Consider the following 26,588-nt stretch of genomic DNA (forward strand, 5'->3'; position numbering starts at 1 on the left):
ATTTCATTTTGTTATCTCACATCATTCCAGATTTCTCATTCAAATTCCAACCAAGATGCTCCACATTTATTTTGTTCGTTTCGTTCTGGATAAAACTTTAACAAAACTAAAGTGATTTAGTTTTTATTTGTTACAGGATTCAACAAAAATAAAATATATTGATATTAATAATATTTAAAATAATTATTATTATTTTCATTAACCAGTGTTGTCATAAGGTGTCCAAGTACTCGCTTAAGTGCTGGAAACGAGATGAGTCCAAGACACCTTTTAAAGAGTATTCGTGTTTCATGTTCTTAAAAAATTTGATTTTTTTTTTGTTTAAAATGATTATATATATATATATATATATATATATATATATATATATATATTGTTTTGATATGCTGATATCAAAAATAATTTTTTTTAAAAAAAAATTCATTTTAATATATTTTTAAACAAAAAAACACTTTAAACTATCATCACTATTACAATCCCAAACAAACTTTAGCCTTAGCCTAATATGTTGGAGTTGGAAGAGGTGCTACCTAGGCAGGGGAGGCAGTGTTGGAGATGGAAGAGGCACTACCTAGGCAAGGGAGGGAAGTGATAATTACTTTAAACTATCATCCTTATTACAATTCTAAACAAGTCTTAACATAATGTGTTGGAGTTGGAAGAGGCGCTATCTAGGCAGGGGAGGTAGGCGATAAAGGCGTCACCTAATTAAAAAAAAAAAATTGTTGAAAAAAAGGATTTGTGTTTTATCTTGTTTTTTTTTTCTAATCTTATATAAAAAAAAATTAAGGGTATTTTTATAAAAAAAACCCAATGTGAAAATAAAAAAAAATCAAGAGTGAAGATCGAAAAATAACATGAATATTTCCTTAACTTTTTTTTGCTTTTGTATTCTCATCTTTTTGTATCTTAATTTATCTTTTTTTTTTTCTCTATCTCCATTTAATTCATTCTCTCTCTCTTCTGTTATACTGCCAAAATTTCTAGTCGATTATTATATCATATAGTTGGAGCTTTGTACATGACAAATCATAGATTATTTGACCATGTCACTACACATGTAGTTTGCTTGTGTGTGTGTATATTTCAACTATACCGCATGTGCAGTTTGCTTTTATATATATATATATATATATAAAAGAAAGAGAGTGTTGGTAAGGTGTATTTGAATTGAAATGAATTAAAAATTAGGTTCTATTTTATTAAAAGATTTGACATTGGAAAATGGAATTGGTGGAACGCAGAGATGAAAGACATCACGTAAATAAGGAATGCACACTACACGGCTCTTCTTCTCCCTCCAGGTCATGAATGGGAAGGCCGAAATTGTCATTTTACATAAACCTCTCTATTACAGTCTAGGACGAACCACCAAGCAAAAACCTTGGAACGAAATAGAAAACAAAAGAAAGAAAAATCACAGCGCATACAAATGTCCACATTATTAATTAGCTTTTCTCCGAAACCTTAACTAGGATGAAACTCATGGCTCGCGTCGTTTAAAACTGAGACACAACAAACAAAAAGCAAAGGCTATAGGATAAATACAAAATTGAGCGGGATTGTTTTGGTCTCGAGACAAATAATGGTAGGCAATTATTGCAAAAACACATTGAGAGACGGAGAAAAACAATTCCACAACTTGAACAGGATCTCCGAAAGGCTTGTTAGATGGAGCTGGATGATAAAACCAAGGTATCCAGATCTTCCTCTGCAAACTAACCCCTTCCTTTCCACCGGTGTAAGCAAGCTGAATCAAGGAGATGGCCATGACGGTGATTGACAGTATCATACCACTTAGCGCATACCGGGGTTGACGCTGCTGAGAAGACAAGTAATCAAGAACCGAAGTTGCAATCTCAAACAGAAGGTTCACAGCATAGAAGATTCTTCTCAATAGATCCTGCTCCGGGAGGGTATTATTTGATTACTAAAAATCAAGATTTGTATTTGCTTTAATTGTAATATACATAGCTATATGAAGCAATATTGAGATGGTAGATTTTGACCTTTTGATTGAATCCACCTGCCGGCCCGTTGTGTGCTGGTTGATTGTTACTTGCCTGGTCATGTTCTCGTTGATTGTTACTCCTGGGAACCAGGGACATAATGGATTCAACTACCTTCGATTCGCTTACCTGGCGAATGCACCAACACATTGATTGAGCGTGTTAACGTTAATGTTAAAAGAAAAGGCCCCAACAACGGTATAGAGATCCAATACAAATGGAATCATTATCAAGGTCTGCTAAATCTCGAAACTAAATCACAAATTCATGTGCCCTAGCTTATTTGTACACAACAATAATCAATATAGCCTTTGTTTCTATGCAAAATGGGCGTTATATATAGAATATTAAGACTTATATGAAAAAATGACTAAACTTCAGGGATCATTTCGAGATTTGAGAGGCTCCCACTGGCACCTCCTAGCCAGTTGTAAGGAAAACAAAAAACCAAACCTAAGATCTGATGTGCCACTGTCCATTTCATCCCAGTATGCTCTTTTCATGCAATCACATAGGAACGCTACATGCTGAAAATAACAACTATATAGGCCTAACAAGCATATCAATATGAACTGGATCGGCATGAGAACAGGGTTTTTGCAGGCAAGGGGATGAAGCATATATAATTCTTCAGGAGAGGGTAAATAAGACATACTGGTTCAAGATATGTATTGCGTTCCTGACGCAACTTTTTCCTTGAGCATGCCAGATGGTCCACTGTTTTTCCATCGCCAGCGTCCAACCTCCAATTCCAAAGGGAAATTTGAAGTGTAGAAGAAGAACGAGAAACGAAGGCATTTATGCACAGGTTTAATAAACAAGGATTCTAGAATTCATTAGCACTTGTTACCAGTAGAAGAAAGGTTGGCCGCTCCTGACAGTCATCCAGATCTGAAAGTAAAAGTTTAAATTGTGTCCAACCCGATGGCGTGGATCAATCTGTAAAATAACATTGTTTGATAAATGGTCTTAACCAAAAACTCCATGATTTTACTTATAAATCTAAATTTCATGAGAAAGGGTACATGTCATTTAAAACAGTTAACTTTAGTAGAATAAGAAAGGTTTTCCACAAGAACGTATGAACTCACAACTTCCAGCCAATGTTGCAAGGCTCCTTTCCAGGTCTGCCAAGCCCTCGTGAGGTCAGATATCCCATGCTGCAAAGCCAACACAAGAACAATAAATGAAAGATAATAAAAAATCTCCTAGCAAAAGCACCTGTACACAATGCTAGAGAGCGTAGCGCGAAGCAGAGGCTGTCATGTGCAGCCTCGGTTGGGCTGCCATCCAGCCAAATTTCCTAGCCTCGTCATCCTCATCTCCGGTGCAAGCCGACGTGACCACTATATCATCATAGCTTGTCATCACTTATCTTTAACATCACGGTTGTATTTTTATTTTTGTATTTTTTTAAAAGAATTTTTTTTTGTTTTGAATTAATTTTTTTATTTTTATATTATTTTAATATATTAATATAAAAAATAAATTTTAAAAAAATATTGTAATATATTTCTAAACAAAAAATATTTTAAAAAATAATCATTGAAAATGATCTCTTTTGAAATTAATAATTATGGTTTTTAATACATGATAAAAATACTCATTTAACCCTTAAATAAAATTATTAGATGCCTCATGCTCAAAAACATTTTTTTATTTTTATTTTTTATAGAAACAATATAATTACTATAATATCCTTAGACAAAATCAATTAAACTCACTTCTTTTTTTTTTGTTTTACTTTGTTTCTATTATAAATTTTAAAAGTACTAAAGGATACTATTGTAAATTATATTTATTAAATATAATATTTTTAAAAAATCTTGGCAATGCCATGCAACTCTGGTGGCCTGTGAGGGGTCATATTGCTACCAAACATCATATTTTAAGGCGATGCTTGAAAGGTTTCGATGTCCCAAAGCTAGTCAGGCGGTGCATGTCACACTATTCATGGCAGTTTAGAATTGATAGTCATTTTTTTTTCTCATTTCTTCTTTTTCCTCACCTAGATTTTTATATCGACCCCTTAAAAATTCAAGAATAACCCTTTAATTTGTTGGTTCTTCATATTTGGTCCCTATTTTTTATTACAATTTTTTAAAAATCTTGAATGATCTATAAAATTGGTAAGCCTCTTCAATTTCACCTCTTAATTTTTCTTATCTTTCAAATTTGGTTCTTTTTTTTTATTGCTACTTTTTTATTTCAAGTCATTTTTTAAATTGACTTTGTTTTGGGATTTCACAATCCTTTGATTTTTTTCTCCTATCAAATTTAACTCATATTCTTTTTATTGCTAATTTTTATGCTTTTAAAAGTTTTTATTTGGGATCTTTATTTAAATTGTTTTTGTTTTATGATTTCACCATACTTTGTTTTTTTTCATTAAATTTAATCCATGTTCGTTTAATTAATGATTTTTTTTTCTTTGACAAGTTTTTAAAAATTTTATTTTTAAATTAGTTCACAATGAACTTCTTAATTGGACCCAGACCTAAGATTTCACAGATTGTGAGTTTTTAAGATTTGATTAGATTTAGAATATTTGATTAGGTTGGCTTGGTTTTTACATATGTTTTTTTTTCAATTTCACCTCTTATGCTTTTTTTAGTCTTTAAAGTTCAGTTCTTATTACTTTAATTGATATTTATTTTATTTGAGATATTTTTTGTAATTTTTTCATTAAATTGTATTTTCTTTGAGTTTTTTTCTATTAAATTTGATCTTCATTCTTTTTATTGTTTTTGTAGTTTTTTATTATCAGTATTTTTTTATTGAACTATTGGGTTGGCTCTCTATATTTATTTTTTTCTATTTCACCCCTTACTATTTTTTAATCTATAAATAATCTATTATATTACAAATAATTTTCAATTTCACCCCCTATAATTTCTTAATCTTTCAAGTTTGGTCCTAATTATTTTAATTGCAATTTATTTTATTTGAGATCATTTTTAATTATTTTTTTCAAGTTTTATCCTCTAGGTTTTTTCATGTCAAGTTTTATTTTTATTTTTTAGTTGCTATTTTTTATTTTATTATTTAAAATTAAATTTGTTGAGAGTTAAATTTCTTAATTGAACTCAGGTTCAGGATTTCATAAGTGGCTAGTCTTAAAAATTAAATCAAGTTTAAGAGATTTGTTTAAGTTTACTTGGTTTTTATTTTTATTTTTTGAGCTTATATTTTCTTATTTCTTATTTTTTTTTGTTTTTTGGGTTTTGTTTTCTTATATTTTAAGTGTGCCCCATATGAATTTTTTTAATTTTACCTTTTATGAAAATCTATAAATAATATGTTAAATTACAAATATTTTACCATAATTTTCTAATCTTTCAAATTTTACCCTTATTTTTTTTAGTACCTATTTATTACAATTATAGGCTCGGTAACGAGTCTTCTCGTACATTTTTTAAATATACATAACTTATCCAAAAAGAGAAGGAAAAAAAACCTGAGTTGATGATGTCGTATCCATTCTTAGTTCAACAGATGTTGGCTTTCCAGTGGTGAATAATGATTCTCCTCTCTTTAGATCACCAATTTTATATGAGTCAAACTTCCAACTACAAGAACCAAAATCTAAAATGAATGGAACTTCCAGATAAAAATTCAAGCTTGAGATTATAGTATTGAAAGAAGGCTAATCAATTTATTTATATCACTTAATTTTAATGCATAAATATATTTCTGGTTTTCATGATGCATGTTACCTCCCCGAGAAACATTGATCGCCCCAGATCAGATAAAAAAAAGGTGAATTCTCATGAGAATAACGAAGCAGGGGATCCATCTGTCAAAAAAAAATAAAAAAATAGAGTTACTCCGTAAAGTAGTGGATCAATTAATCTTATTTGATCCAATAATTTAATACGAGGTTTAATTAACACAAGGATTAAATTGACGAATTGAGAATAACACGTACAGTGCTGAATATATATATATGTATTGAAACACAGAAGTTTGCATGTTGGCTTACAGTTTCCAAACAATGTAGTAGGGCCAGTTGATCGCTGGATAGATTAGAACCATACTGGAAGCTCAAGAAAAGTATTTTGTAAGTACAGCCAGACTCCATTTTTAAAAAGTGGACAAAGCAAATCAAGTACCTTCTCAAATCTTGTGTCTACCCATTTCAAGAGTGACACGATATGTTTTTCACTCTCGATGTTTACAGATGGAACTGGACCCATTTTTTGGATATCAGACAGGGTCGTTTGCCTGCAAAAAGTTCACACTTCAAGTGAATAAAAGAGCTCGCATCTCACAGAACAATCACATGAAAACATGGATCATATATACAAGACACAAACCATAGTAACTCAGCCGCAATTATACTGTCTGCTAGGTTTCGTCTGGTCCGAAAACCTCTGTAGTGTTTTTGAATCCTAATTGCGGCAGCTTCATTCATGACTGATAGGATTCGTCTAGCCCGAAAACCTTTATAGTATTTTTGAATAGCTGCGGCGGCGTGATCTATTTCAGTGCTGTGGCTCCAGGAGTAAGTCGCTGTTTTAGAGAGTAGTAATGCCCGTTATGCTTTTTTTTAGACAATTGAATTTACCGCTAATAAAAATTATTTGGCAAATGTGCTTGTAGCTGACCTTCTTAAAAGTAAAATACATAAACGAAGAATTTACCGCTAATTTCTGTTTTTTCTTGGGAGCTGCTTGTACCATTGACGATTAAAGTGCTGTCTACAACAATAAATGGATATAAGCTAAGATATAACAAGAATTGCCAAAACTCTCTCTCTCTCTCTCTCTCTCTGTGTGCGTGCGTGCGTGCGTGTTGAGAATTATTTGAGAATCTGAAGAATCTGAATCTTTTTTGAAATGGAAAGGAAAGAACCAGATGCAACGCTCTCGAAAGGCATGTTGGTTCTTGTCTCGTCCATGTCTCCTTTTCTCTTCCTTGGCAACCTAAACTTTTGGAATGTTAAGAATAATGCCGATCCAGTTTATTATGAAGGCTGAGCATTTACCAACCACAAATTAAAAAAAAAAAAAAGTAATAATACAGGAGGAAAGAGCTGAGAAAGAACGCGTAACGGTGGACCAAAAATTGAAAAAATAATCAAAACAGAGAGAAAAAGTTGAGCAATACATGTCCCTTGTGAATAAAAAAATAATGCAAGAAGATAACAAGCAATTACCTGAAAGCAAGACAATGAATAAAAAAAGACTGTACTTTAACCAGCCCAGAATTGAAATAATAAACAAACAGAAAGAAAGAGGTGAGCAATTCATGTCTCCTATGAAAAACAAAAGCAAAAAGACTGACACGGTGAAGGACGAGTAAAAGCAAACACGTCAATGAGTTAAAAAAAAAAAAGAAGAAAAAAACGGCCTTTTACCGATTCTAAATTGAAAAAATAATAACACGACGACCATGGGGGCGCACGCCTGTTGGTCAGAGAACTTTTGGTGACTTGGTCACAGACTACTGTGTCATATTAAAAAATATTAATTTAAAACAAAAAATTAAAAAAAAATAAAACACGAAATCAAACGATAATAGTGATTTACACATATAAGGCGTTGTGTTTATATATTTTGGACAGTGTCCTCTACCTCAGGGAGGTGATTACTGGCTGTCAGCACTCAGCAGTACTGGTTGCCATTTGCTGCTTTGTCACGCACAGACATATACTAAATATTTGACCGTGATTAGCTGCGCATTAGATTTTATAAAAAAACTATATTTACAAGTTTTTCCGATATATTTTTTTATTTAAAAAAGTTTTAGTAAAAATAAAAAAACATGCATATATATAATCATATAAATCTATAATTATCTTTGTTAATAAATAAATAAAACTATAACCAATAGCTAAAACAAAAACTAAAAAAAATAAAAGACAGGTATAGATCAAAATATTTAATTTTATAAGATAAGAAATTTACTCAATTTTGTTTGCTAAATTTATTTATTAAAAAAATTATTCAATCAATCAATAATAAAAATAGACAAACAAATTATATTGATTGAATAAAATAAAAGGAAAAAAAAACACAATTCAAGGCTGCACCTATTATAAATATTATCTGAATTTTTTTTATTTTTAAATATAAAATTCATCTATACAAAAGATTATAAAATATTATAAATAAATAAAAATAACTTTTCAAAATTTAAATGTACAATCAAAACAATATTTTTCATTTAAAAAGGGCAAAATGAAAGAGAGAAGGGTATTAGTCTACATATAAATAAAAACAATTGAGAAAAATCAATGCATAAAAAAGCATTAATTTAAAAAATAGAGAAAAAAATTTAATTTATTAATCTCTTAATATGAGACATTTACCCGATCATGTTTGCTAAATTTATTTATGAAAAAAAAATTATTCAATCAAACGATGATAGAAATAAAGATAAAAGTTAAATTAATTGAATAAAATAAAAAGAAAACACAAAATTCAAGGCTGCGCATATCAAAAATATTATTTGAAAAGAAAATTTTTTTATTTACAAAAATAAAGTTCATATATATATAAAAAATATAGATGAATAAAAAAATCTTCAAAATTTATATGTATAACCAAAACAATATTTGTCATTTAAAAAGAGGCTCTGTAAACAAAATAAAAGAAAGAATTAATATTAATCTGCATATAAATAAAAACAATTAAGAAAAAACTATATATATAAAAAAAATTAACTTTTTAAAAAATTAAAAAAAATAATTTATAAAAAAATATTTAACCTCGCAAAACATGACATTTACTCAGTTGTGTTTACTAAATTTATTTATTAAACAAACAATTCAATCAAGTGATAATAGAAGCAGAAACACAAGTTAGATTGGTTAAATAAAATAAAAGAGAAAAAACACAATTAAAGGTTGTATATATTACAAAAATTATTTCAAAACATTTTTGTTATTTCCAACAACAAAAATTCATCTATACAAAAAATTATACATGAATAAAACAATTCTTCAAAATTTATATGCATAACCAAAAACATATTTGTAATTTAAAAGTGGCTCTTTAAACAAAATAAAAGAGAGAATGAGTATTAATCTGCATATAAATAAAAACAATTGAGAAAAAAAATATAAAAATAATTACAGAAATAGAGATACAAATTGGATTGAATGAATAAAATAAAAGGAAAAAAACATAATTCAAGGATACGCATATTATAAATATTATTTGAAATTTTTTTGTTTTTATAAATAAAGCTCATCTATACAAAATATTTAAAAAAAGTATAAATGAATAAAAACAACTCTTCAAAATTTATATGCATAACCAAAAAAATATTTATAATTTAAAAGAGACTCTTTAAACAAAATAAAAGAAAGAATGAATATTAATCCGCATATAAATAAAAACAATTGAGAAAAAACAATATGTAAAAAAAATTAATTAAAAAAAACTAGGAATCAAATAATTTAGAAAAAAATATTTAATCTCACAAGAAGAGATATTTACCCGATTTTGTTTGCTAAATTTATTTATGGATTTTTTTCTTCATTCAAATAATAATAAAAATAAAAACACAAATTAAATTGATTGAATAAAATAAAAGGAAAAAACACAATTCAAGGCTGTAAATATTAGAAATATTATTTATAAAGAATTTATTTTTAAAAAATAAAATTATACAGAAGATTGAAAAAAAGTATAGACGAATAAAAAAAAATCTTCAAAATTTATATGCATAACCAAAAAAATATTTATCATTTAAAAGAGACTCTTTAAACAAAATGAAAAAGATAATGACTATTAATTATTATATAAATAAAAACAACTGAGAAAAAGATAATATATAAAAAAGCATTATTTTTTTAAAATATATAAAAAAATAATATAGAAAAAATATCTAATCTTAAAATATGGGTTATTTACCCGGTTGTTTTTGCTAAATTTATTTATGAAAATAATTTTTTTATTCGATCAAACGATAATAGAAATAGATATACAAATTAAATTAATTAAATAAATTAAAAGGAAAAAAATACAATTCAAGGATGCACATATTAGAAATATTATTTGAAAACAAATTTTTTTATTTTCTAAAATAAAGTTTATCTATAAAAAATATTAAAATAAATATATAGATGATTCAGAAAAAACTCTTCAATTTAAAGGTATAACAAAAAAAATACATATCATTTAAAAGAGATGTTCTAAACAAAATTAAAGAGAAAATGGGTATTAATTTACTGAAAAATAATGAAATAGAAAAAACAATAAAAAAAAGCATTATTTAAAAAATATAGAAAAAAATAATCTAGAAAAAAAAGCTAAGGTCAAGCGATGTTGGGCTTGGAAAGCCAGGCCAACCTGCCAGGTCCACTTTGTTAAGGCCCGAGCAACTAGACCCTTGTTTTGTTTGTTTTTTTTTGTATTTGGGGTGGACAATATGTTGTTCGCTCTAATTTTTTTGAAAAAACAAATAATGCGTAATCTGATTTGCCTAGATTTCAGCTATCGTTATAACTAAAAAATCAAGACTTAAGATTTTTTTTACTAAAAAACTTGTTTTTGACTTAAAACACAAATAAAACACCTTAGAAACCATTACAAACCTATCCATAACATAAAAAACCAAAAACATGTCAAAAAATCAAAATCTACTCGAGTTTAGATATTTTTAAAATTTTATTTTTAATATTAATACATCAAAATAATTTTTTTTTAAAAAAAATTAAAACTATATTTTTTTTAAAGTACGGTCCCTTAGTACTAGAACTTGTGATTTGATTTATGAAGATACGAGAGATAGAGAGATTGAGACTCTACTGGGTATTGCAATGTGATTATTTTTTTTTAAAATTGATTTTTTAAAAAAGTATGTTTTTGTTATTTTTTAATTTTTTATATAAAAAACTTTTAAAATAAAAAATTATATTATTTTAATATATTTTTAAATAAAAAATATTATAAAAAATAATCATTATTATAAAACAAAAAAAGAAAGCCATGAGCTGGGCGGGTTTGATTCAACTATAGGGCTAGAAAAAAAGTTTAATATCTATATCTATGGTTTCTTAACTCGGTTTAGATTTGTTTGAACCGGTTCAATGGAATCACTTTTGGAAAGCAGTTAAATAATTTTTAAAACTGGGAAAACATGAATGGCAAAATCATTACATCAGAAACCTCAGAATTTGAGAACCAGCTGATAGGAATCGGAGACTGCCGACATGTCGGATTCTCAGAACAGCACGCCAGGTAATTTCTCTTTCCGTTTCAAAAATTCAGAATATGTTAATTCTATAAGCTGTTTTAGGGTTCCTGTCTACTATAGACTTACAAAAATAATTTCCTGGTATAAATCGAAAAAAATATGGCCTTAATCGTAACCTTTTCGTTATACCAGCGACGTTTATGAACTAATTCATAAAAGCTTTTTTTTTTAAGTCCTGGGGGTTGCATGCTTTTTGTAGTATTAGATGGCAAGTTGGGATTTCTGGGTTAGGCAGTTAGATGAGAGACTTTGATGAGTTTATAGCAGATCTTGATTTGCAGTAATTGCTCCTAGTGAATTTAAGGAAGATGTGTGCTTGATCTTGGTTCAACAGGTTCTGTGTCATCATTTCCCTGTTGAATTTGATTCTAATTCCATGAAATTGTGCACAACTCGATGTTCTTTTAGATACATGTGGATATCCTATCTTAAAAGTTAAGGGCTGTTTTATTTACCTTATTTTGGGTGCCCTTCTGGACAGCAACGTTTCATGGTGATGACAAGATGGAAGAGGACTCTGGATCTATGGGATTGCTTGGTGAAGTTGTGGGTGTTGGTGATAGAATCCAGGAAGAACAAATGCATACCGGGAATAAGGAGCCCTCTTTGAATAGTCATGATCCTGTAAATCATGTTAACACAGGTAATGTTTTCAACTGTGCATGTGTTGAAATGAATTGGCTGTAGAGTATTTTACTGAATGCTATTCTGAACCAAATCGTTTTGCATTCATACTAGAGGCAACTTGCTATTGAATCCCGAATTGCACCATCTGCCCCAAAAGGTTAGCCACGAATACCAGCCATTAGAAGCGTAAATCTCCCAAATCAAAATTCTCAAACTCAGCCCACTGGACAGAATAAAAACTAGTGCCCCTTCCCTGCTAGAAGTCATTGTCAAACTGAAAGCTAGAAAACAACAGAGAATCTTCAGTGACCTATGTACCCAACTTTAGAAAGGATGATAATCGTAGCTGAGTTCTTCACATTCTGGTTTTATCAACCAATCCACTTATGTTATAGAGGTATAAAATATAAGTAATAAGTATATATTGCAAGAACTATGACAACATTATCTTTCTAAGTATGCATCAATGACTCTTAATACCTTCTAAGACCTGGATGGTCTACCAAAATTCCCACCAGACATGTTGATCAAGCTATGATATTGATTTTCAGCCAAGCATTATGCAAGTATAACATGTAATTTGTTTAATTGCACTGAAACAGTTCATCTGATGGGTTTTAATTATGTACCTTGTTACCAGTAATGTCATAAATTTTATGCTAAACTTATATCTTACTCTTGAGTTGTGGCTTAAATTGGTGAATTGGTTTAGGATAGATTGGTAATTGCATGGTGTGGTGTCCTAAACAAGAATGTAATGTGTTGATATATTTTGTTTAGGATAAGGACTTTTCTTGTTAAAGTTGGACTTGAAGTATGTTTTCTAATGAAACAAGGACTTTATTGCTAGTATAAATAGAATGTGTTTTGGGTAGTTTATGCGTGCCTCCAATATTTATGGTGTGTAGTGGCAACCACAAATCCTGATAGTAGAATTCTTTGGTGCGCCCCATGGGGGGTTTTGTGAAAGGGTTGCTCTCTCATCTAGTTTTACATAATAGTAGTTTACAAGGCCTAGTAGTCATGTAGTGGAGATTGCTTGGATCTAACCGGGTTTTGAGTAGTCTGGTATGTGAGTGTAATCTCTATTTTAATAATGAAGTTTTGTTGAATAGGCTTCGCCAATCTCTATTTTGATAGGCTTTGCCGAACAATGTTATATTTCGTGTCCCTTTTATTTGTGTTACTATTTGGTTTGCTTGGGTTTTGCACAACACATACTATTCCTATCGGTGGCAAGATTATTGCATTTAAAACCAAATCCGGTACTTTAATAAATCTTACAACTTTGGGGCAGCCGCATCCCGCATAGTACAATTAATTGGAAAGTGGCCTCAAATCCTCCATTGCATTGTAGAAGACAACCTCGACCCTAAACTCCAACTCCTTGTCAAAAACAGCATAATGCGTCACCATCCGTGGAAGCTTTTCCCATCAAATCCAGTAATTTTGGATGCTAATTTAGATTCTCAAATTGAACCCCGTGTTGAGTTCTTGCAATACTAGAAATGTTGTAGAAGCTATCAAGCGGTCTTCGCAGTTGTTTGCAGCTTATTTGGGTTACTCAAGAGAATTTTCATATTTGAATGCAACCACTTCCTAGCCCGGTTTCCTGTTAGTTCATGATTTGTCCAAATAAAAGTCATTTGTTTATCTGATTATTCTGGTATTTCATTAGGTTGATTAACCAAAGAGATTCCTATTCAACTTTCACACAAATATTCCATTGATTTTTTTTCTTCTTTTATTGTTGATAATAAATTCTATATATATTTGTGCAACCTCTTTTTCTAGAAACATGTGCGAATTTTGCAATTTGAAGGGTTCTTAGCTATCAAATATTGATTTCTTGATTAAAGATGTAACATCCCCAATATTTGGCTACAAATTCCTTTATATTAAGTTTGAAAACAATGTAATTTTTTTTTACTGGTCGATGAAACGGTCGATTGGTTTATTTGATAGTGCAATTGGTCGACCAGATCAATATAAAGTTATCTATATTTCTAACTTATTAAGATTCTACTGAAATTTCAGCAGAGTTTTCTTTGTATTTGGGTTATCCCAAGTATCGATATCAAAATCATATCACTCATAATAACACTATAATCACAAACACCATAAACTCATCACCTTATTTCTGATTCATTCATCCTGGATCTCATCTTTTCATATCCATCATTTCATAATTTGTTCTCTTCAATTCATGTCACCAAGGCATTTATTAATTTCACATCCATCATAATAACAAAAACATCAAAACATTTACAATAAACTCCACATCAACGAACACTTGATTAAGTACATATATATATAGTTACTGCTCAAATTACAATGACAAATACAATAATCATGCAAGACCTTAGCATGTATAGGTTTTAAATAATAAATATATTATATCACCTCAATTAGTTGATGATAATTGATAGTTTAATTTGAGGATATGTAAATTACATTTCAAAATATAGGATCCAAAATTACAGTCCACATTACAACTAATAATCCACAATTTCCTAAATCTACACAAAAGTAGCAACTAATCATTACTCCTGGCGAACCTCTGAGTCTCCTGTAACAAAGTCAATAAGTTTTACTAAGTCACAAGTTGTTATCTCATTCAACACTTAAATGAAATAATCAACTTTTTATCTAGGCAATATTTAATTCATTCTTTATTATTATCTAATTTTCTTTTTACATAAATTTAATCAACCCTAAACAAATTTTGTAATATTATAACTCAAATAATTGTTCCAACATTTCCTTATCGAAGCCAGCAATTCAATACTCTCTTGAGTACTCATTATTTCAACATACCCATCTTAATTGTCAATTGATCATGCATTCACATTCAAAAAACAATAATTCGGTATCCCTCATGAATACCAGTTTCTCCAGCAAACCCACCTTGATTGCTAATCATTCTAGCACTTCTATTTGGAAGCCAATAATCCGGTATTCCTTAATGAATACCAAATAATTCTCTCAACTTACATATCTTTCTTTCCATATACACTATCAATATCACTATTCACATTTTCATGGATAACTAATTCATAAGCAAAATTTTTGGAAAATTATGAGGAAAAGTACCATAAGGTACGAAGTACCTACCTACAGTCTAACCATAAGCGGTTCCACCAGCTCTTTGAATCACCTCAATGGTTTCCTCTGCATCGACATATTTTTCAATTAAGTATTATTATCATATAACAACATACTCCTTATTTATCGTACCATTCATTATAAGTCTATTATATTCTGGTTTTTCATCGTTCTAACCATTAATTACAAACAAATTCATGATTCCTTCAACTCTTATTAATTTTACACAATTCCATAAGATTTACAATTTTCTCAAACAATTTTTAATTTCATCCTTTTAGGCCCAACCATGCAATTATTCAATATTTCATTATTTCATTAATTCAACTCAATCAAAATCATTATTCACGTGATCATACATGCATTTATAATACAATTAATGGACAAAATCATAAATGTGAAACTTCCCCCTTTTGTTCTCTTTATGGACGAGCCCTGCCCATCAAAATTTCTTTGTTATTTCAGCATGTTTTCACTCTTATTACATCCTACAAGAATCCTAAAAATTCAATTTCTAAGAAAACCACTTTTCCCTCCAATTTCATCTCAAGAACCATAATTCTCAATTTTTTACTAGGTTTTACTCAAAATCAATTAACTCTTGTTCAAATTGATATAGAGGGGTTCCAAACATCTTACCTGGTTACAAGATGTATTTCGAAAGTCAAACAGTTGAATTTTTCCAAGGCTTCTCTCTTTTTCCTCTTCTTTCTTCACACACACTCTCTCTCTATCTATCTTAATTTTCCCTTTCTTTTACCTTTCTTAATTTCTAGTATGGATGTGTTTTTTTATCTTTCAAAACCCTCTCTTTTCACTCCTAAAGCTTACTTTATAGCCTTTCAAGGTGAAAGGAAGGAAGAAGAAATGAAAATGATATTTTCTCTCTTCCTGCACACCCTTGGGTTATAATTGGTACAATAGCCAAAACAGTATCAGTTTAGCTGTTTTTTAAAACAGCTAGACCTTAAAAGTGAATTAATTCATTTTTTTCAATATATATATATATATATATATATATATATATATATATATTCTAATGATACCATATTCATTATTATACCCTAAAAGTAAAACAATTTAATCCACCTATACTTACCTCCATCTCCATGAATAAAAAAATGGCTCCATGCTCATCTTTATTTGAATAATTGAAGACAGACTTGCATAAGATTTGGTTATTATCCCTACAGACACCTCTTGTTGTCATCTGTCATGTGGGAAAAGAGAAGCGATGGAGCTGCATGGGGGCCTTTCAATTTTATTAACCCACTAAACTACATGCCATTTTGAGTTAAAGTGACAAACTAGTCGGTATTGAGTTAAAAATCCCGTGTTAGAAGTTAGAACATAAATTTTATTCTCATTTCTTTTTAGATAAATAGTCTAACAAGACACATGAGGAATTTTGGCATGGTATTTGAGTGTACTAGAATATAATTAGTTCGGGTTTGAGTTTATATTTATATCCAATCTGATTTTTTGTATTTTATAAATTCTAAACCCGACTAATTTAGTTTTGTTTTGGACCTGGATGGGTTGGATATATTGGATTAGGCTAAATTTCTTGTGAATATTATATATATTTACAAGTTGAGCTTATATTATTAATTTTTATTAGTTCGTATCTAGAAGTGGACTTGCATCATAAAATATAAGTGTCATGACACCCCTAATGTTAGTTCTAATTTTCATACTTTACACCACCATTAAATTCTAGTTATCTCCACCTTCCCCTAGAGCAAAGAAACAAGCTCATTTTTGTTGCGCTAAAGAAATCTAATAGGAAGTCTACTAATAAAAACTTTAAAGCTGAAACATTTCTAAATAAAATAAAAATAATTATTCAATCCACAAGCTATTAAATATAAATACAAAAGAAATATAGGGTATATGATTGATCAGGTTTAAAAAATCTCCACGGCCCATGGTATTCATTTCTTAATTTGTTTTATTTATTTGTAATATCCATATTTATTAGGTTGAGTTGAGTCAAATAATACATTTAAACACCCCCAAATGCACGTGTAGAGATACCAATTTAATCACTAGAGCCAAGCTTAATCGGACCCCATTCTCCTATAATTCTTGTTTGTGCAGAACTCCTGTTCTTATCACAACGAAATGAAAGTCCTAATATCAATGTGATGTTAAAGTCTACTGGCTTCTCTTTCTTTTTTTCATTTCTTTTTCATTGGTGGAAAATGAATGGTTAAAAATGTTTTTTTTTTTATTATTAAAAATAGGCATTTTTCAGGTAATGTAATCTGAGGAATATCCTAATTTTTTTTATAAAAAAAACAATGTTTCATCATGCATTTTTCAACTTCCAATTCTAGCTTAACTTCTCGAAATCTGGCATAACTTGACTACTTATTACCTCATTATTCTCTTTCAGTCACAACAGCGGAACCACCATTTAAGATCTTCTCAAAAAGTTTGTCTCGGACTGACTTAGAGAATAGACTGAGCATTCCTGTAAGTTGTCTGCACTTTTTCCGAGTGCCTGAAGGTTCAAATCAAATTGAGTTCCAAGCAATCGACACTCTTGGTAAACCGTGGAGCTTTAAGCTATCCCTTCGTTCTGGAGTGTATCCAAAACCTGTAATCACCGGGGAGTGGCTTAGTTTTGTGAGGGATAAAGGTGTCAAGGTAGGTGATACCGTAACAATATTTCAGCAAAATAATGGAACTAATGAAGGCCAATACAGCATTTCAGTGTCCAGAAAGATTTTCAATGTTTTGGCTACTTTGCCAGCTTGAGCTTCTCTTCTGCTGCCTGACGTGAGCAGCTCTGTTGTTCATATTGCTCGTGTTGTTTTTTATTTTTCTTTCGCTAAACATATTGCTTTGGTTGTGTCATGTCTATCAACTGCTTAAGTATGCCCCCTGCAGAGTTATCTTCTTTTAATTCCAGTATTAATCTTGGCTATCTTTCAAGAAAAAATATAATTCTGAAAATATTAGAATATGTGTATTTTTTATGCAGATGAAAGTAAAGGATAAAAAGATTTGTTATACCTTAAAATCCTTTAAGGTTCCCTGCGGTGAAAAAATATTTTCTGCTGTATCATTAACCTCTACTAGATACACGTGTTCGATGTTTCTGGGTAGATTTTTGCTGGAGCTATTTTTTCTCTTTTCTTACTCGTCCCTTGATCTTCTTTGTTGGGATATTTGAGTATTAATCCTTATTCTTTTTATTTGTGATTTGAACTCTTATTTTTGTTGTTGGTTTTTTTTATAAATTTTTGTTTTGTTTTTCAATTTAATTTTTTTATCTAAGTTTTTTATTTTTTAAATTTGATTCTAGTTTTTTTTTCTTTATTTTTTCATATATTTTTTTTTATAAACTTTTAGGTGTTTTCCTTTCCATCATTTAATCAAAATATTTAGTTTTTTTATAAACTTCATTTACATGACTGTTTATCACCCTATTTTGACTATAGCCACCATAAATTTAGTGCCTTGGGAAACCCAGCCATTGAAGGACTTGAAGGTAAAATGCTTATTATTTTCTGTATGATATAAAAGCTACTTATAAAGGCCTTATTAACAAATCGGGCTTCTGTTTATTTTTGGGCGCGGTCTCGTGTTGAAGATATTAAAACTTTTTTGGTATTATGATTTAAAGTATATTTTATTTAGAAATATAAAAAAATATAAAAAAAAAATTAACAAAAAAAAAATTAAAAATTTGAATCGTTTCTAAATAGACCCTAAAAAACCTTATTTACGTGGGTTGTTGAGTGACGCTAATTGATGCAAGTTAATGATGGTGGGTTGTTGAGTGACACTAACTGATTGCAAGTTAACGATGGTGTGAGTTTGTTTAATGTTTTTCTGTTTTTGGAATTTTTTATAAACTTTTAATTTTTTCCTTTCTATCATTTAATCAAAATATTTATTTTTTTCTAAAAAATAATTAAAAATTTTTCCTTACCTTTTGGATGTTTTTTCTTTCAATTCTTTTGTAAAATTGATTTTTCTTATTAATTTAGCCCTTCAATCCAAAATTACCCACTTTTTTTAAAAAAAATTTGATTTTTAATTTTTTTTAATTGAATGCTTTTTTTTAATTTCATCATTTGACATTATATTTTTTAAAGTTTAGACTTCATGGTTTTTTGATATTTGATGCTTTTAATCAAGTGACCCGAATCACAAGTTTTATGGGTTAATATGGGTTCCCATCTTTTTTATTTACTTGTTTTTTTTTTACTCTTATTACTCGATGTTGATTTAAAAAAAAAAAAAGAAGATATGTTTCATGATTGTCTTTGTGTTTTTTATATAGTTATCATGGTCTCATGACATGGTTGACAAGTTAACCTGTGTAGGCTCACGTCTTTTCTTTTAATTATTTTTGTTTCTTGAGATTCTTATGTATTATTAATTTTTATTTATTTTCATTCTTCAATATTTGATTTGTTAAGAATTAATTTTTATGGTTTTTTCATATTTGATGCTTCCAATTAAATAGGCCGGACAACGAGTTTCATAAGCTAACAAGGATTGGCATCAATTTTTTTATAGACTTAATCTTGTTTTCATCTCATAATTTAACATTGGTTTTTTAAAAAATTATATTTCATCATTTTTTTTTTATCATGTTATCTTGATCTTATAATTTGATCTATAAATTTGGTGAGTTGATCCGAGTAGGCTCAAGGTTTTTTTTACTTATAATTGCTATTATTTTATTTTTTTGTATGTTAATTTTTTTTAATTTTATTATTTAACATTTAATTTATTAAGAATTTAATTTTTTTGCCTCCTTCGTGTCTCCTTTTCTCTTACCATCGCCATTAAAACTTGTCGTACCTAGTTGGACATCGCAATGGCTTGAGGATTTGGATTACTGAGTTTGGAAAATGTAGAGGAGATAAAAGAATTGGAGTTGCCACCTAAAAATATAAAAAAACTATAAATCCCGAAATTGATATTGGTTCCACATATTTGAGCACTGAATTACCTGTGCTTAACAAAAAATAAACATTATCCGTAACACATTCTTTAAGATGAAAAATTACTATTACTTGTGTTTTTCTAAATTTATTCACATGCTTAGAATATTCTGAGCTCTGAGCTCTGAGCTCTTGCCATGAATATTCCGAGTTCTTGTCATTTGATAAATTCTCACCATCGTTTAATTGAAAAGGTATGCATAAATTCTCACACTAAAATTAAAATTCATGCATCACACGCACATTGTTCACTAATTTACTCACAAACCTTAACCATCACACATTTACAATTTAATCATGCAATTAACACATTAATAAAACAATCCAAGCTCCAAAATACACCTTCAACAGTGTTGCCAAGTCAGATGAAGCTATCAAAAAAAAACCCAAAGACATTTCTCTCCTTATTATATTCTAAAATTACAATCCTAACCGAATCAGAACCAACAACAATACAATCTTTCTGAGCACCAGTTAGTCTAAACTGAGCTATTGAGCGAATAGCACCGAAAAATTCAACAGAGAGAACTATTTAGCGCTTACCGTTCTCGTCAGGGCGGAGAAGATCGAGGACTTTGCTGCGAGCGACTATGATTTCTTGTGCTTTGCCGCCAGAGAAGTTTCCGTTTATGGCTGAGATGATTCCGGTGGCTCGTTGGAGAGTGAGGCTGTAGAGGTACATGGTAAGGTTAGGTTTTGGAGTGGGAGAAAAACGGTTCACGTATGAATATAGAATTGGGCACATGAGATTTATTGGTGATGGACTTTAAGACTCCGCCCATCAACTACCATTACAAAGAACAAGCCCAGGTATCAAGAAGGTCCACTTACAGTTTAATGGGCTGATGAACGGACTTCGGTTAAAACTAGACAAGGACTGAGCCCAGTTTTATCCAAGACGAATCATTCTAATAATTAAATTATCTATTAATTTGATCGGTTTTCATCCTTAATCATTTGAGTTTTGTAGTATATGTTCAGAAAAGTTATAGCTTTTAGTTGTGGCGGCAGTTTTTTATATAATGTATAAATATAGAAAAGCTTTTATTTTATAAAATATTCAAAAACTCAAGAACTTCGTTTTGTATTTTTCTACTTTTGATTTTCAAAATAACTTTTAATGTTTTATCAAACCCTTTTTTCATCATGCATTTTTCAACTTCCAATTCTAGTTTAACTTCTCGAAATCTGGCATAACTTGACTACATATTACCTCATTATTCTCTTTCAGTCACAACAGCGGAACCACCATTTAAGATCTTCTCAAAAAGTTTGTCTCGGACTGACTTAGAGAATAGGCTGAGCGTTCCTGCAAGTTGTCTGCACTTTTTCCGAGTGCCTGAAGGTTCAAATCAAATTGAGTTCCAAGCAATCGACACTCTTGGTAAACCGTGGAGCTTTAAGCTATCCCTTCGTTCTGGAGGGTATCCAAAACCTGTAATCACCGGGGAGTGGCTTAGTTTTGTGAGGGATAAAGGTGTCAAGGTAGGTGATACCGTAACAATATTTCAGCAAAATAATGGAACTAATGAATGCCAATACAGCATTTCAGTGTCCAGAAAGGTTTTCAATGTTTTGGCTACTTTGCCAGCTTGAGCTTCTCTTCTGCTGCCTGACGTGAGCAGCTCTGTTCATATTGCCCGTGTTGTTTTTTACTTTTCTTTTTCTAAATATATTGTTATGGTTGTATTGATTTTAAAATAATTTTAAAAAACAAAAAATATATATTATTTTAATATATTTATAAATAAAAAACACTTTAAAAAACAACTAGTTTCACACTCTCAAACACCCACTTCATATTCAATTCTTGACCTATCAATGTCAACATAGCCACCTTCTTTCTCTTAATTATAATTATAGTTATTAAGCTTAATTTCAGCTCACATATAAATTTGATAAATTTATTATTTAGAACCTCATTCAACAAGATTTTAATTTAAATTAATTTTAACATTAATTTGATTAAACTTGGTTCATAATAAACTAATTAGTGACGTAGTCAAAATTGATTTAAAACCATCCGAGTTAAAATTAATTTTAAAAAAATATTTTTATTTTAAAAAAGAATTAGCTTAATTAGATTTTTGAATTAATTTGGTAATCCAATAATCTGAATTGTTTATGAGGTCGGGCCAATGCTCCTGGAATCTCTTGCTTAAATGGCGACTGCATCACTGACGTTCCTTATCGATACAGTCCACTCTCTTTCCGTCCCAGTCATTGGTCCTTTTATATAGGCAGTTATGCGTAAACAACTAATTAAGGAAATTCTCTAACGGCATTGCATAGATTCGGTTATTCAGTTTCTTGCCTTTTATAAATAAACTGACGTATGTAATAATATAATCTCAACTGAAAATTCAATAATAAAAAAACCCAAGACGAATTAATTTACATTATTGAACATTAATTGATATTTAATATTGAGATGTTACAGTAAATTGTGTATTTGGGGTGAAAGGATTTCAAATATATATATATATATATATATATATATACATGATCCCTCTTCTTCCGCCAGATAAATTAAGCTGCCAATATTTTTTAACCTTTCTTCTTTTCTTTTCTGATCATTTCTTGTTCATGATATAGACCTCGAAAAGAATTCCAATATGAACGTTCAAATCCTATCTAAAAAGTTGATAACTCCATCATCTCCAACTCCTTCCCACCTTCGAAACTACAAAGTATCATGGCTAAGTATGTTTCAGTCACCTCTTCTATATTTACCTAACATTTTCTACTACCCATCCAGTACTGGTGGAGACAACATTGAAAGAAGCAAGCAATTGCAAAAATCATTATCGGAGGCCTTAACAATCTTTTACCCCTTTGCTGGAAGATACATTGATAACAGTCTCATAATTGATTGTAATGACGAGGGAGCTGAATATGTGGAAACCCAAGTAAGTGGCTTCCTCTCACAACTTCTTGAAGGAGGAGAACTTGAGACCGAGCTTCGGAATCGTTTGGCTCCAATTCCACATCGACCTGCAGACGGCCCTATAGTATTAGTTCAGTTCAACATGTTTGAATGTGGTGCGGTGGCCATTGGTGTATGCATCAAACACAGGGCGGCCGATGCCAGTTCAGTATTTGCATTCATTAATGCTTGGGCTACTGCAGCTAGATTAGGGGTTGATAAAGTACGTACCCCAAGTTTCCAGTTAGCTTCCTTCTTCCCACCAAGAGATATACCTACTTTTACCCCAAACTTTGGAGAGAAAAAGGCTGAGATTCAGAAGAGGTTTGTGTTTAACACTGCAGCCATATCGAAACTGAAGGCTGTTGCGAGTGCCAATATTAATGGATCGCGCCAGCCGACACGAGTGGAGGTCGTGACAGCAATTATGTGGAAGGCTCTTACAATGGTGGCTCGAGCGAAACATGGTCGGTTAAGGCCTTCCCTCTTGGTACATTCATTCAACTTGCGAGGGAAGACTGCAATGCCTGTACCAGATAATTCTTGTGGGAACTTTACAAACCCGGCACTTGCACGTTTCACAGCAGATGATGATGAAAACAAAGTGGAACTTCATCACTTTGTAGATCGTGTTCACGATGGAATAAGGAAGAGGGTAACAGATTCTGCAAAGATTTCAAGTGATGATGACTTGTTTTCTTCGGTGGTCAACACCAAGACTGAGATGATCGAAGCATTTCACAGAAGCGATGCAGATTTCTATATGTTTAATAGCTGGTGTCGGATGCCGGTGTATGAAGTAGATTTTGGCTGGGGAAATCCTGGTTGGTTTAGTGCAGTGGCTGTCCCTGGTCATAATATGTTTCATTTCATGGACACTAAAGATGGTGATGGAATTGAGGCATGGGTGAGCTTGGAAGAAGATGACATGCTGCTTTTCCAAGAAAATCCTGACATTAAGGCATTCACGGGCCAAGAATAACATCATCATCCTAAACAAAGCCTTAGCAAAGAATAGTAATAATAATATAGTTAAGTTTATTATTTCGAAGATTGAGTTTATATATGCTCATATATTTGTGGGTATAATTAATTTCGTGTTGTTATTTTAAATAATTGAATATATAATTTATATTAATTTTGAATTTGTTGATTTTATTTGGAATTAAATATTTTTTTAATTTTAAAATATAATTTGCAACCGAAATTTGATTGCAAAATTGTTACAAGTTGCTTGATTAATTTGCAACCCCGAATGCGGTTGCAAATGCAAAATTTGAAGGCTCGAATTTGCATCCCCGGCAAATCTATTGCAAAATCAAATTTCCAACCTTTTTTTTTTTGGAAATCACGTTATTATAAAATATTCTTACCAATCAACATGGTCTTATTTTTTATTTTTTTTCAAAATCTTGCAATTTACCCCAAGCATCCTTTCCTTGGAAGCTGTGATTTTCATGAGATAATGTGTCATGAGAAATACCCCAAGGAAGTATGAACAGTTGATTTTTATCCTTTCTTGTTTTTTAGAACATCATCCGTTTGTGTCTTCTGGGTTGCTTAGTACAAAAAGCACCATTGTATTTATTGGAGTTGAGTGACTGCTGGACTTCCAAACCACGATATGGTAGTAAAAATAAGCAATGTAAGTCTAGCAGAACAGACTTCTAAATTAGGCTGAGGCATTACTGATGTTTTGATTTTTCTTAAAACAGAATCATTTCAATTATAGGAAGTAGAAACTACTCTTCATTTGTGATCTGATGGAAAATTAAATCTTCTGATAAGAAGTCCAATGGAGTTCTCTGTGATCTGATTGGTTAGTGGAATGTATGTCCCTGGTGTTGAGATGGCTTTTCTTGTAGACACTGAACATAAAAGGTGATGGAAGCTGAGGCATGGGTGAGCTTGGAATAAATAGCATGCTTCTTTTCCAAGAAAATCCTGACATTAGGGCGCTTTCTCTTAGCCAAAAATTACAGCATCATAACTGAACAAGCCTCTCTTGACCATGCTCAGGATGATTACTAATTCCTTGTTTCAAGTTTCAATTTCAAGTCTCGGAAAGGATTCAAATTCCAATAATCCGAGTTCCAAGAACAGATCAAGTTTCTGTCTTCGGGTAGAGGAGATATATCAATTTGGTTGGTTGATTGTGTGTTTTAGCCACATGGTATGTTTCTTCTCGTTGTCTCTCATTGGTTGTATTGCAAATTTGTTTAGGTAAATTGATAAAACAGAGGAAAGAAAAATTGATGAAATCTTCTTTGATCAATTCCCGAAGTTTTTTTATTTTTTGTTTTTATAGCACTTAATTAATTGGATTTATAGCACCCAGGTGCCCTCGAGAACGCAGTTCCGAACAGTTTTTTATCAATTTTTATTTTTTTTAATTTATTTTTTTAATTTTTTATTGTTGTAATATACTAATATTAAAAATAAACTTTTAAAAATTAAAAAAATTACCTAATACATTTTTAAATAAAAAAATACTTTAAAAATAAATATTACCACATTTTCAAACATTTGTTTTTAAGTTTGATGATAGATGAAAGCCTAAAAAGCTAGTCTCAGGTCTCAACCGTCGCATGGCATGGACACAAATCTTCCCACGACACGATAACCGTTCCCTTAACGTGTCCGGTGCCACTAGCCACCATAAAGAAACCTCCCAAGATAACTGAAATCCCCACCAATTTGTTGCATCCTCATCACCAAAAACAAGCCATAAACAAGGAGAGGAAGAACCCCCCAAAACCATGGCAAAACAATCCTCAATGTTGCAGAAAAAACTGCAAGAACTTCAACATGAACTCACCAACAAAGTATTCTCTCTTCCTGCCGAGACTCAATTGTCTGAACTATATATTCAAGACGTCGAGCAAAGATTCTTCTTTCTGAAAAATCTCTTGTCGGCAGAAACAACATCAAGCTCTAAAAGGCCGCAGTACCGCTTGCAACAAATAGGCAAGAGGTTATCAGACCTTGAAACTGCATTCTATGACAGGAACAACAATAATAAAACAGCGACAACACAAGTTCAGTTAGAGAATGTTTCATGCTCCGCGTCTTGTCTTGATGATGATGGAGATCAGACCTCTAACGAAACGGGCTTGTGTGAATTTGAGGAGTCGGGGAATGCTTTTCAGAGTTTGATGAAAGAGGCGACACCATTGGCAGTGACAACCCAAGACCAGTTAGATAATGTTCCATCCACCGAGTCTTGTCTTGATGAAGATGGAGATCAGACCTCTGAGGAAACGGGTTCGTTTGAATTTGAGGAGGCAGATAATGCTTTTCAGAGTTTGATCGAAGAGAAGACACCATCGATGAAGAGAGAGATGGTTAAGGTTCTTGTAAAGAAGAGATCGGGGAGGGTTTTCTGGGGCATGGCTAGTGGGGTGGTGATTGGTATGGCTTTAATGGGATTTATGACAGAAAGTTCAAGTGGAATCTTCCCTCATCTGAAACAAAGTGTGTGTATTCCTCCTACCTAATTACTACTATAAATTTGTGTTTTGCCATGTGATTTTTGTGACTATTTGTGTGTAATTCTTGATTCAATTTGTTTATTAAAATAACTTAATTTTAATTTAAAAAAATATAATGCAATATATCTTCTTTTAATTTGCTGCTAAAGTTGTATGGATTTGTTATTTATCCAAAAAAAAAAAGAGTGGATTTCTTTTTATATTGAACAATATGTGTGATTATCCAACTGTTATTTTTTAATGGTGAAATATTATT

General features: G+C 30.8%; 3 protein-coding genes across 3 annotated transcripts; 2 read left to right on the forward strand and 1 right to left on the reverse strand.

The window, feature by feature from the left end:
• Window positions 1–1,230: 1,230 nt before the first annotated feature.
• LOC133675551 (uncharacterized) lies at window positions 1,231–6,956 on the reverse strand. Its single transcript, XM_062096969.1, has 12 exons — window positions 6,864–6,956; window positions 6,653–6,709; window positions 6,326–6,521; window positions 6,122–6,233; window positions 5,992–6,045; window positions 5,726–5,805; window positions 5,467–5,578; window positions 3,101–3,169; window positions 2,860–2,948; window positions 2,665–2,752; window positions 2,010–2,138; window positions 1,231–1,903 (listed from the first exon to the last, which is right to left on the reverse strand). Exons 1-12 carry the CDS (start codon window positions 6,907–6,909, stop codon window positions 1,484–1,486), a joined length of 1,452 nt encoding a protein of 483 aa, XP_061952953.1. The 5' UTR covers window positions 6,910–6,956; the 3' UTR covers window positions 1,231–1,483.
• Window positions 6,957–11,039: 4,083 nt separating this feature from the next.
• On the forward strand, window positions 11,040–17,968 carry LOC133675266 (uncharacterized). The gene is made up of 3 exons (XM_062096592.1): window positions 11,040–11,200; window positions 11,698–11,859; window positions 17,347–17,968. The coding sequence occupies exons 1-3, from the start codon at window positions 11,173–11,175 to the stop codon at window positions 17,709–17,711; spliced, it is 555 nt and encodes a 184-aa protein (XP_061952576.1). The 5' UTR covers window positions 11,040–11,172; the 3' UTR covers window positions 17,712–17,968.
• A 4,652-nt stretch (window positions 17,969–22,620) lies between these two features.
• LOC133675370 (acetyl-CoA-benzylalcohol acetyltransferase-like) lies at window positions 22,621–23,823 on the forward strand. The gene has a single exon (XM_062096721.1). The coding sequence runs from the start codon at window positions 22,621–22,623 to the stop codon at window positions 23,821–23,823; it is 1,203 nt and encodes a 400-aa protein (XP_061952705.1).
• The last annotated feature ends 2,765 nt before the right edge of the window (window positions 23,824–26,588 follow it).

The sequence above is a fragment of the Populus nigra genome, chromosome 16 (genome assembly GCF_951802175.1).
Source record: "Populus nigra chromosome 16, ddPopNigr1.1, whole genome shotgun sequence".
In the NCBI taxonomy this organism is placed as follows: Eukaryota; Viridiplantae; Streptophyta; class Magnoliopsida; order Malpighiales; family Salicaceae; genus Populus; species Populus nigra.

Coding starts and splice junctions, on each gene's coding strand:
- LOC133675266 (XM_062096592.1), top strand. CDS start 11,173: ATGTCGGATTCTCAGAACAGCACGCCAG. Junction 11,201..11,697: donor TTCTCAGAACAGCACGCCAG/GTAATTTCTCTT, acceptor CCTTCTGGACAG/CAACGTTTCATGGTGATGAC. Junction 11,860..17,346: donor TGTAAATCATGTTAACACAG/GTAATGTTTTCA, acceptor ATTCTCTTTCAG/TCACAACAGCGGAACCACCA.
- LOC133675551 (XM_062096969.1), bottom strand. CDS start 6,909: ATGGACGAGACAAGAACCAACATGCCTTTCGAGAGCGTTGCATCTG. Junction 6,234..6,325: donor ATTGCGGCTGAGTTACTATG/GTTTGTGTCTTG, acceptor AACTTTTTGCAG/GCAAACGACCCTGTCTGATA. Junction 1,904..2,009: donor CAGGTGGATTCAATCAAAAG/GTCAAAATCTAC, acceptor CTCCCGGAGCAG/GATCTATTGAGAAGAATCTT.
- LOC133675370 (XM_062096721.1), top strand. CDS start 22,621: ATGTTTCAGTCACCTCTTCTATATTTACCTAACATTTTCTACTACCCA.